Source organism: Lissotriton vulgaris, chromosome 12, assembly GCF_964263255.1.
Source record: "Lissotriton vulgaris chromosome 12, aLisVul1.2, whole genome shotgun sequence".
NCBI classification, from domain to species: Eukaryota; Metazoa; Chordata; class Amphibia; order Caudata; family Salamandridae; genus Lissotriton; species Lissotriton vulgaris.
Window position 1 is genome coordinate 87479472 of NC_141700.1, and position 12699 is coordinate 87492170.

Sequence of the window (12699 nt, forward strand, 5' to 3'; positions counted from 1 at the left end):
TTGTCCTGCTCTCCTACTCCTACCTTTCACCACACCACAACACCAGATTAACTCATCCTCCTGTTGTCCCTCATGACAAACTGATAACTGCTCCACTCCCACATTCATCCTCCTACCCCATCCTGACACATCACTTGTTTATCCCGCTCCACCCTAGTGGCAACTCTTTTTCTTCTCTTGCCCTCACCTCAGTTATCTGACACATGGTGAAATACATAGTTACAGGAGGAAGGTGTTACTTTAACCTCCTCCTTTCTCACCCTGCTCCCATAATGCCTTTTCTAACACGGTTTTTTCACACTCGCAAGTGAGATGTCAATATGGTGCCAGAGAAAATGCAACATTACAATTTTGGCAAACCAGACTGGATTCCCTGGGAGTCTGTCTATAGCTGTGTGTTGTTAATCAAGTGTTTTAAAAGTTTCTTAAAAAAATATTTTTTCTTTTTTAATCATGAACCAAAGTTCAATTCCCCTGAGATGTGATGTATAAAAGATACTTCCTCTGGCCATGTAACAGGTAGTCAGATGTAGAACATCTTGGCGTCCATAGGGTACAGACTACCTAATGTGTCCAGTAACCTTTGGAAATCCACCCCACCATGCCCATTGCAGTAGAGCGCTAGAGAAATATATTTCAGGTTGTTATATTCTTGCTCATTACTTTTCCTTTAAGGGTACTGCTGTGGTGGCATGCCAGTGCATGAGACAGGTTTATCTTTGAGAGTGTTCTGTGTTCCAGAGCTGGTTAGCTAAGGCTATTAACTGTTGCAGTAGAGAGTACAGCCTGAACTAAGATACAGATGGATGTTATTCGTGCTGCTAATAAATCAAGACTTCTTTTACCTTGAATCTGACTGGATCATTACTACACAGGTCATGTGAGAAGGCAGCACAATTTTACAACTCTTACCTTTGAGCAACTGTTTTGACAGAAAAACTCCCTTTTTTAAATCCTCACAGTTGTAGCTAATAATGTGGGATCTATTTTATTTCAGCTCGAAGGCGAAATAAAGGTTTTGACTACAATGATGGTTGATCCCAACGCAAAGATCAAGAAAGGTGGAGGAAAATATCTTTCGCACAAAAGAGGTGAAATTCTAGAAGTTGTTGAACGGACAAGTCTGGAAAAACTGCTGTGCCGCAACGCCAAAGGGAAATGTAGGTGATATTTTCATTTTAATCAATTTAGTCAATATCTAAAAGAATTAAGTACAACAGAAACATATACTACCAAACTCTTTTCACATGTTTATCAATACTCACTTGTTTTAAGTGCATTATTTTATGACAGGCCAAATAGTGTAATAAGAATTACATTTTTCATGAAGAAAGTTTGAAAAGAACTGTACAATGCCAACATTTTTTCTCTATATTTGAATAAAGACAATAAAGAGATTAAAAAAAGAAACACAGGCAACAAGTCTCAACGAACCAGGTTTCATCATTACTGTCTTCTAGTTGCATTTCACTGGAAGCACAAGTACAACATACTTTGAATAAACAAGGTCTTAGCCACTCATTAATTCAATATCAGAATGATCAACTTCACCAACTTTCTACCCACTCATATCATACTAACTCATAGTTTGCCAAGGTCCTTATCCTTCATCAATCCAATATAGGAAATATGAACTTTAACTAATTTCTACCCACTCATACCAAATCTACTCATACTTTACCAAGGTCTTACCCACTCATCAATCCAATATCAAAATGATCAACTTCACCAAATTTCAAAACTTTTCGTGTGGGGCTACAGCCATTTTCTCTGTCTCTCCAGCTTTTAGTAATATACAAATGTAACAAAGACTTGCAGAGAAACAAAATCTGCGGATGAATGTATACTGTTTGTGATATCCAATACATCAACTACCTCTTTGTTATAAGAGAACTCTGTTATTACTGTTCGTAACTCCACTTATACTTACCTCTCAAGACAATAATAATAATGATGTAGAATTCTGAAAATGTAGCTCCAGACAACTACAAATTTGGTGCAGTACAAAACTTTGAGCATCATGTGAAATTCAGCTGGTCTCAATCCAAAATATTCCAACTATCTTCAAAAAATTCCAGAACAAATATTTGTGAACACAGCCCTTTATTTACATCCACATTAATTTATTTTTCATATAACTCAACTCGCCAATTGAGCACCAACAGGGTGTATCCTTTCAGGCACTGAATACCAGAATATTTAGGTGGCATTTGTTGCACAGGAGTCAATGTGTTGTGACATTGAGTAGAATGGAGCCTGAATGATCAGAGTTGGGGGGAGAGCAAAAGTACAGACAGAATAAGATTGTTTTGAACTTTTACCTAGTATCATGTCAGTCCTCACCCCAACAATGGTTGAGTTGAGCTTTTGGTATGGAGAAAAAGGGATGGTGGTTTGAATGTCACCTCCAGACTCATGATCTTTTATAGGGAAATTCACCATTGAAACAAATTGAAATTGCACAGTCAACATAAAGTGAGCAAATGTAGCAATGCTTCAACGAATTACAATACAGAATTATACATTATTACCTGCCACTACCTAGCACAATCCCTGAATTAATAGTAATTGACCTAATCTCATAGGATGTGGCAGTAAGTATCTAGTGACACCAAACAATGGAAGTCTCTTAAATAAATGGCCTATGGTAACATCAGCAGGAAAGCCTGGAAAGTAACAAAAGACTTCATCTGTGGTTCTCCGAGAACAGCATATAGTCACAAAGCATCAATCTGCATTTTACTGCGTGCAGTGTCAGAAGGAGAAATGGAAACAAAGCAACGTTGAAAACGAAGATGGCGTCAGGGCCTGGTTTTGAACCTAGTTTACAATACAGTTCTAGAAAGTGAAGTGCAGAAAGGTTCATAGAGTTAAGTACACATTTTATAAAATCTAAATCATCTTAATCACATTCATGAGAGCAACAAGTAAAGAAAAGGGATTCATACTTACTGACAAGACGCAACTGTGCAGTGATGGTATCGGAGTGATTTGAGCACTGCAGATACCCAGTGTGAGATGCCTTCATAATACCGGTCCCTTCCCATTGTGCCATGGAAGGAAACTACATTGTAGAGGCCTAACTCCTATCTGAGTACTTGCCAAGTGTGGTTGTTAGACCATAAAAAACACACTATACTCCGAGGACCTAACACAGGAAGAACAGAGCGCCTTGAAGCATCACACTAAGCTCTTCACTGTGAGGTATCAGGCCATAGAGAACACTGCACTGTGATTTATCACACCAGCTAAGCACTTCATACTGAAGGTATCCCACCATAGAAACACATGTATTGTGATGTTTCACATCATAGACACCACTGCAGGGCAAAAATGTTACTCCTAGTAGGCAAGGCCTATACCATGGTCTATTGTATCAAGCTGAGCACTTCACTGTGAGGGTACCCATCAAACCAGCACTAGACTTGTAAGGTATCTTTCCCAGGAGAGCTCTTTAATGTGAAAGTAACAAACTACGGTGAACATTGCTGAAATAAAAAAGGGGTTGACAATGTTTCAAGCCAATGGGTGAACAAGTCTGGTTAAAAAAAGTCAGTGGTTTAAAGGGGCGGATACACACAACATTATTATAATACGTTATTATAAAGAATAGGTCAATATGACAGGTCTACAGTCAAAACCCCACCCTACAAACATAGAATCAAGTACACCACTCACTTATTGAGATTTGCACTTCAGAGGAATACAGGAAACATACACACACATGGCTGAGCACACATACATACAGGTGATCAATGCAGTCCTCCAAACACATACCAAACTTGTTGCTCAAGTTCAGACTGTGTAGCCACTTAAGAGGCTTCTACTTGGCAGTTCAAACAAGATAACTTTATCTAAAGTCTTGTTAAAATATTTTCTCTTGCAGACGGCTATGTCCCCCGGCTCTATCTGCTGACGGTGTAAGTATATTTTAAATATTATATTAATTTTACACTTTTGGTCTATGTTTCCTCATGGACTTGAATGTCACTGAATGAAGGCTCTGATATAAGACATAGCAATGCACATCTCCATTGATGAATGTCATGCAGACATTTCTCCCTGAAAATGTATGCAGCTAAAATGTCTCATTATCTAATTATTGTGAGTTGATCAATGCCAAAGTATAATTTCGCCTATCAGAGGCCTGAATTAGAGTTCGGCAGATGGGATTCTCTCTATCAAGCGACAAAGTGAAGTACTCCATCGCCCTGAAGGAGTACTAAGCGATTAATTTAGAGATGTCTACTGTCCAGAGATGTCTCATGGGCATCTCTTGCATTGGCAGGAACCTCCCAAATGGCGGTTCCTGTCAATCCAGCGAGAGTTTGGCGGGGGGCTACGGCAACATGATTCAATGTTTTAATTTTTATTTTCAAAAACCAAATCTCAAAGCAGAATTTTGTTTTGAAACATAAAAAAAATAAGCAATGACATTCTTCCCATGGGATGAGGTAATTTTGGAGGTATCACGGACCCTTAGCACCAGATTTTACCGTGACAGGCAGTGAAAACTTGTCATTTGTTTGCCAATTCTTAAGGTGGGCCTACAAAACCTCTCATGTCTCTTGCTCCGTTGGGCTGTCTGAGGTGTATGTCGGTGGCAGAGACAGAGTAGCCTCCACCATCGACATACTGACGGTCCTCCCAACTCAAAATGAGGATAGTGGACCTTCAGTTTGGCACAGAGGGTACTCAGTCGCCTGTGCAATGTAGTACCCTTTCCACCAAGCTCTAAATCGCAGAGCTTGCACTGCCATTAAAAATTGACCCACTCAGTAGCGGTCGGTGGTGGGAATGCTGCCGAGCGGTGATGTGGGGAGGGGCAGGGTGGGGGGTAGTAAACTACGGAATACTGGTAAATACAGGTAAGTAAACATTTAAAGAAATAAAACGAATTTTGTTGCGCAATGCTCCTCCCCCGACCCACGGCCTCGCCCGGCAGCACTCCCACGCTACTGGAGCCAATGATGCCTAAAAGCATCAGGCAAGCTTTGTGTTCTGTTGCAGAGTTTGTTTTACATTTGAAACATCATTTGAATATGTGTGTTGTTGACAGGTGCAAATAGCCTTTTGGCACATGTAAAGAAAATTCCAAGGTACCCGAAGCATTTTTATGCACAATTAATACTATATGTTCAATTACACTCTTTTAGTAAAGTTATTTACGACCAGGTAGAGTTTGGTGGTAAGTGCATGAATAAATGAACACACTTGAATAAAAAATATTGATGTTCATCTTCAATGTGCAGCAATGCTAAAACACTTGCAGGCAGCCTTGCACTATTTTCTAATTTATTTAGATAGTTTTAACCCCTTCACTGCGGCGGCTATTCCGCCGCAGTGCTAAGGGAGTGGGGCGGATGCGTGGCGGGCGCATGCTGGTGAAGGGACCGCTCCGTCACCAGCCGCGGTTGTGCTGTGCTCATGACGGAGCGGTTCCGTCGCGGCCCCGCCCGCTCAATAGAACGTTCACCGCAGGCGCGGAATCCGCGCCGCGCAGGCGTTCCGAGCGGGCTGTGACGGAACCGCTCCGTCATCAGCACAGCGCGACCGCGGCTGATGACGGAGTGGTTCCGTCACCAGCAGGGGAGGGGTTAAATGGGACAAGGGTGTCAGCATTGGTTCCCAAAGGTGCACCAGGAGAGCAGAGATCTTAGTAGATATGATGCTGTTCTGCTCTCTCCCGTTAACGCAGTGCAGCATAGGAACTTGCAAGATTTCTTTTTTTAAATTGGCCATAAATGTGTGTGCTTAAGATAGGAAAGAGAAACACACCGATCCTCTGCACAGCACAAAGTATGGAATCATTTTTGGACCCCTGGTCACAAATTTGACTGTCACGATGCTGCCTCTGCCAACGAGGGTCATACATTTACCACCAATGAGTTGTGTAATAATACTTATTCAGCAGCAGTCACTGAGGCCAGGGCGACTGATGCTGGACGCTGAGGATCACGGTTGGATCCATGGCTCCAGTGGTTGGGGTCTGCCCGGCACCATGCGACTCTGGGCAATAGCTTGCTTAATCTCCCCGACAGCCCTCAGCACCAAGATACCCCTACGGGGGTGATTTGTGCGCTATACAAGTACTGGATTTACATTTTTATTTTACACAAAATTATGAAATAGCAAAAACATTAGGTAACAAGCTGTTTGCCAAACTATTTGTTTAAAGCTGTCTTATAAGGTTGGGTTTTGGCAGGATATTTTTGTACATATGAGCAGCATGTGAAAACATAGATTGTAAAAACTTATATTGCAAACATTAAACTATACCTAACGCCCCTATCCAGCACTTGCCATCAATTATGTAAATTCTAGAATCCGAATAGTAAAATATCACAAATAAATATATTTGGTAACTGAATTTTCCCAGGATTAGGAACATGTCAAAATGTTTGTGGCAAATATTTATGAAATATTGGGATTTTAGTGTCTTTAATTTAGAGTCTATTTTTTTAAAGTTTATATTTTCACATGAACTATATCTTTCTGTCATTTAACACATTGAGCAATTATTTCAAACACTGCTCTTCAGAGAGAAGTTTAATGAAAAATTAATGCAGAAATACTAACAGATTTGGGTTTTTACTGTTATTTCAGGGAAAAAGACGTCTACGACTACGTTGACATGTCAGGTAAGAATGGCCTCTAAAATAAGGATTGTAGTTCTTAGTAACTCTGGATATTCATTTTTTCATATATATTTGGTTACAATCCAAATCTTTTTGTATAGTCCTCTGGGTTTGCTAGAATTCCCAAAGGCCTAGTCTAGCCCAGTAGTGTACCAAGTGAGCAAATCATGGTCACATCATGGATGAATCCTGTCAAAATTATGCAAATTAGTTAGGTCAACCTCACTTGCAAGTGGACCTCCTCCAAATGAGTCCTCAAAAATGGGGGGGCCGTTGCCCTCTGCACATACGAAGTGTCGGCCTGGGGATCAGGTGGACGCCATGCTATTGTTGATAACAGCACTGAAATAATGCTGAATCATACTTCTCTCGTGTGACATATTGGCAAAAGCATTGTGGGGGTAAGTGATAACATAATCAGACACTGTATTGCTCAAGTCCTGTTATCCCATGCTTCCAAAACAATCTTGATGTTCGTGCATGTTGGCATTACTTTATACTATATTGTAGCAGTCGTGTTTTGCTTAATTTCCCCGATAAACCTATGAAGCACTATGCTTTGCGTTCGGTCTGGGTCACCTTTTCAGAATGCATTGTTGGAAGAATATTGGATGTAGTTTGCCCCATTTTGGATATGTTGTATGGGGTGCTTAATGTTCAATATAATGCTTTAAAGAGGGTGCATCATACATTACTGCAGGTGTTACCTAATTCGTGAAAATTGACATATACTTGAATACCTATTTTCCGAGTTATTTATTTGGCCATCTGCATCTTGCGATTACGTTGAAGGGAAGAGTCAGGTTTGTAGGGCCTTCAACAATTGGATGGTTTGTTGATTTTTCTTATTCATGCGAAGATCAAGTTTCATAATTCTGCCATTTGGAGAGAAAACGGGGATCCACCAGATCACAATGTTTTTGAGGTTGTGATATTCAGCCTAGAATATTGTGTCTTGTTTGGTGATAAGGGTGAATTTTTTCTTGAAGGATGAGTGGTCCGATCTGATGGATTGGCAATGAGTAATGCACATAGCTTAGACGGTGACGTGCCTGGCCACTGGCAGCCAGTGTAAGTATGTGATGCTTGGCATGGTGTGGGTCCAGATCATTGGTTTGGAAGCTGTCGGGCAGCTGCATTATGAACGCTCCGCAATTCCCGAAGTATCAACAAAGTTGTTCCTGGTATAGTCCGCTGGCATTGGAATGATTAAAAGGTGTCAATACAATGGGGTTTGAACTTTTTTAGAGTATATAAGGTGCATGATAAAGTAATATTTGCCCGATACATCCCTTCATTTGGAATCTTTATTTGGAGACTTGATTCTAATGAGGTATAAGTAATGGATCAGAGTCCCAAAGGACCCTTAAGTTGATTATTCATTGAATACTAATATCTCAGTTTTTGTGGTTTACATGTATTGAATAGTGATGAGAATGTGTTTCCTTTCTGGCAGATATTCAAAGGATTGTCAAATGTAATCCGTGATCCATTACAGCACTACGAAGTCTCGCTTGGGAAAAAACCATTATCCTCATCTGGTCTAACAATTGCAATTTGCCTCAATTGGTGCTGAATCCACCAATGAAATACAGAGCACAGAGACTTGCAGATATTCAGAGGCAGAAAGTAGACCCTATGCTGAAATGTGGAACTACTTCCTATCAAAGGAAGAACTGAACTGAAAAAATAAGATATCTGACTATGAGTATGAGTCTCTAAATATGGGTGCCCATGTTGGGAGGATAAACTCAAAAATATACATTACTCATGTCAATATCACACTATGTTTCAGTCAGTCTAGGTTGATGTTAGATGCTGGAAGAGGAACGTCCTTGGTATTCCATTCTAGAAATCGACCCCGAACTAACGTGCATTCAAGGAATTGTCTAAGTCTTTTGATGCAAACTCTCTGTCTGATCTTTCAATAAAGCAAGCCAATATGAGGAGATGGATTCATGCTGTGAGATCACTCCATCCAAGAATAACTAAGAAGACGACTCCTGAAGAAGACTCACTGGCATTGAATGTGCAATGAGCCGAAACGTAGTTGTGTCAGTGCTCTACAGAAACAAAATATACTCTTTTATTTGCCATGTCAGTTCAGGACTAAGCCATGCATTTACTAGGATGAGAAGACTCACTGTAAACACATGTCGCAAATCATTCAGGTTGTGAGGACAGAGCAAGGTGCCGGAGTATTTGCTAAACTTACCCACTTTCTCATGCAGTTACGTTTAAATACATAAAAACATGTAATGAATATGTAGGTTCAGAATGTGCTAGCCGGGCTACGAAGTGATATGTAGATAGAGTGAAAAGTAATTTATAAGTCTAATGTAATGTTAACACAATAGTCTACATTTCAAACTCATCCTTTTCTTTAAAAAAGGAATACATCCTGATAATTCTTCCAGTCCTTAATGGCACATTCACAGACATATGTGACATTTGCCTTTTCTTTTGACCCCATAGGGATGCTTATTGTGCAAAGAAGAGATTATCTCATTTTTTAAAACATTTGCCACATTTCCTATCATTGAATACCTAGTGTCAAAGTTGAAGTTGGCTTCTTGTATAATGTGTGTGGTTCGCAGGTATCTATCTGGCTGAGCTGTGTTAACAAGCTTGCATCCGTCACATCAATATGTGAAGTCACAGTGAAGATTCCCAAAAAAAGTCATACATCTGTAAGATCAATGTATTATTGTGCAAGTTTGCTGATTTATGACATTCTTTCGTTCTTAAACATTTTCCATATTACTTCTTCAATTTAAGCCAGTCTCAGTTTTCGAGGGATAGTCCAGGAAAGTTTTAGAATTGTAGTTTCTGAAGAGAAAATACATGTATATATATGTTCGCAAGGGAAGAAAAATAAAGATTGGTACAAATGTACTTACTAAAATGTTTTCTTTTTTCTCTTCCTGTGGAGATTTCTTTTTTCTTGTACAGAAGTAATTTCTTCTCTACCCAAACCAATGTTTGTGTAGTGGCCTTCCCCTTCCAACCCAGGAAATAGATTTACATATGCCTTTGTCAGAAGTAGATCTACTGTTTTCTGGTCAAGGCGGGCTCACAGAGCAGTTTTTGAAAACCCACAAACATGTACCATTGTGTACATGTTAAGGACTGGAATGCCATATCAGAGAAAAGTCACAGTAAGTGAGAAATCCTTGTGTATTTATGGACCAAAACCATTCAAGGCGGGTTTGATTTGTAAGTGAGGTGGAGCCCACCTAGAAGAGACTGGTCAAAGCTCATTGCTGGCTTGAAGAAGACAATCTTGAAACAGTCCAGGGGCAAGGATTCTCATACTCCGAGGCAGAATGATAATTTGCCACTTGAGCAAAAGGGACATTTTTTAGACCATTTCCTATGACTGCCGCCATTTTGTATATGTATAGTGGTGTGGTAAGGCTGTTGCCTATTGTAGCCTTATTGTACATGGGGCTCTGGCAAGAAGACAATGGAGGGTCTTAGTGCAAGGACTCTATGCCTTTACATGAGGAATTTAAAAAAGCCTGGCTCCTCATTCTGATTGTCAAATGATGAAAGCAAGGTCTGCTCAGACAGAAATGTATAGAATAGAATACTTCCAGTTTTTATTTATAAGGATATTTTTAGTCACCAAGAAGTTATGTGAACACAAATTCAGTAGTTTAAAGATGACTTCCTTCAACTGGTCAGGGAAATCAAAGTGGATTTGCAATATTCTTTTTTATGTATGGAGTGAAGTCGTTTATTCCTTATGATACATGACACACCACAACCCTGCCTGAATCCTCTTATTAATCCTGGTCTCTTCCTCCATCAGATGAAATAAGCCATATATTTCTAGATGTGCAGAATAGATAAGAAATATGTACTGGGAAAATAACGATGTTAAAACGCAGATTGTATTGGTTGCAAACACATCTTTTAAGCAGTTTAATGTAAAGTTGCCGTCTGAATTTGTTGTTTAGAATGTGCAGTGACATTCAGAAAGATCTCTTCTGGCTGACCAATGAATACACTTTCTTCCAAATCTATTCATCTTATCAAGTAATGACTGTGATTTTCCAAAGAAAGACCACAAGGTGCACATTATATATGAATGATTAAATGAGTTCTGTTTCAAACTTAATATTTTAATACCAGTAGAGGACTAAGTGCCATGTCATCTATTAAACCTGATTGCTTCCTCTTGCATTCCTTAATACAACGCAGACGCTAGTTAACAGGTGGTAAAGACTGAAGACTAATTCAACTATAATAGAATGTACTGGAGCCAAAATATATCATAATATTAGGACGATATAACCATATGGTCTGAATAATGATGAAGAGCTGAATGCACATCTATAAGAACATGTCATCAAATGAGGGAAGAAGGTTCGAAATTAAACAGGGGGAAAGCGAGAGACAACCATTAGGATATTATAGAAGAAGGTATATACCAAAATTATAGCCATCTGCCGCTTCACTGTCTTCAATGCAGCTAAAAAATGTCCAATGTTCTAAGAAAACTTTTGTTCACTCTAAGTCCAACCTGCTGGGAGGCTGCAATCTCAAATTTAAGTGTGAAGAACCTTCATTTCTCAAGAAGGCTGGTTAAATACATGGACACAGTGCTGGTGCGGGCACTTGTTTTCTGTTTTTCCTTTTTTGCGTAGTGCGTCTCTGTATAAATACTTTAATTAAATGAAATTTTACGTCGGAATTTATTTATGATAAAATGACTGTTTATTACTGATAATTGTAATAAAAAATGGATGTAGCTATTAAAATTCTCGATTCTGTGTGAAGGACGGACGGGGTTTTCCATTATTTGATACCATATTTTTCCCCATTGCATCAATGTTCTTAACAATTTTTGTGAATTGTTTTAATTAACTGGACAATAAATATTTTTTATTCTACTGGTTGTTATAGCACTTGTAACCACAGTTCTGCGATGCTGTGAATGACAGTCTTTACTAAACTGTAATTTCTCATTCTTTTAACCTGAAAAGGAGACTATGTAAAGCTCTCCTTACTTGGTTCCAATTCTTTTACCTTTGAGGTGCACATAGATGTCTGCATAAGTTCCTTAATGTATCCTACATAAATGAAAAGAATTATTGTTACTGTGTGATAACACATTTTTAGTTCATTTTACTCACGGGAAATATGTTGTCACGGAGCACCAGGCGCTGTGACATCACATAGGAACTATTATAAATGTGTGTAGTAGAATAGTGATGTCCATTCCTTATTACAGGGGGCTAGTTAAGTACCCTCTGGACTGTAATAATCTTATGAAGAGCAGGTCTTGGGCTACTGGAAATGTAATAAGTTACATTTCTGACAGGCCTATGCCTCTAAAAGACCACGTTGCAGGGCCGATGTCACATGTCAGACTCCAAAGACATGAATGACCCAGCCCGAGTCTTACTAACCCTTCAGAGACACACAACATTTGTAAATCTTGCTGTTTTCATGGTAAATATTTGAGTACCCCTTAAAGTGAGTATCTTGAGTGAACCCTTTAAAGTGGGCAGGGTTGTTTTGTTTGAAACAAGAGATACATTAATATTTTGGGCCTATTATAAATGCAGACTTAAACAGTTGTCATCCAGTGGATGTCACATGTCCCCTGGATGCATTAAATTAGATCTTAGTTATGGTATGTGGAGATTTTTTTTCTTCTTTTTATAAAGTATAATTCATAATGTGTTCATATAAGACTTTAGGAACTGTGTGGCTGTTTCGATTCAAACCTGAAGCTATATTAATACTTTTGCATTCATTCTGAATGTTTGTGCATGTGTCATTTCCTGCAATGTCACTTCTGATGATGTCACTTCCAGTGATTCTGCCTCCAGTGATGTCATTGAACAAAGGGTGCTAGTTGGTCCTCTTGCTTCTTCAGTAACAGCTGGATGTCTGTGCCATAGGAAAGAAAGTATACTTTTCTGTCCTTCCTTCTTCAACTCTAGGTGGTCCCAGCTTTTAATGTAATCAAACAATCAATAAGGCAGCAGAATCAGAAGTGCACTGTGTCCACTCTTGTCTGTCCATAAACAAACACAATTAGCTCACC

General features: G+C 39.3%; 1 protein-coding gene across 1 annotated transcript in view; it reads left to right on the plus strand.

Annotated features, from left to right (window-relative positions):
- The window catches only part of LOC147673429 (uncharacterized), a 138941-nt gene extending 127405 nt beyond the window's left edge, over nucleotides 1–11536 (plus strand). The window contains exons 12-15 of the mRNA XM_086947291.1: nucleotides 998–1160; nucleotides 3887–3920; nucleotides 6607–6641; nucleotides 8095–11536. Coding sequence (XP_086803417.1) covers nucleotides 998–1160; nucleotides 3887–3920; nucleotides 6607–6641; nucleotides 8095–8126 — 264 coding nt within the window. The 3' untranslated portion in view covers nucleotides 8127–11536. The remainder of the gene's footprint in view (nucleotides 1–997; nucleotides 1161–3886; nucleotides 3921–6606; nucleotides 6642–8094) is intronic.
- Nucleotides 11537–12699: the final 1163 nt, after the last annotated feature.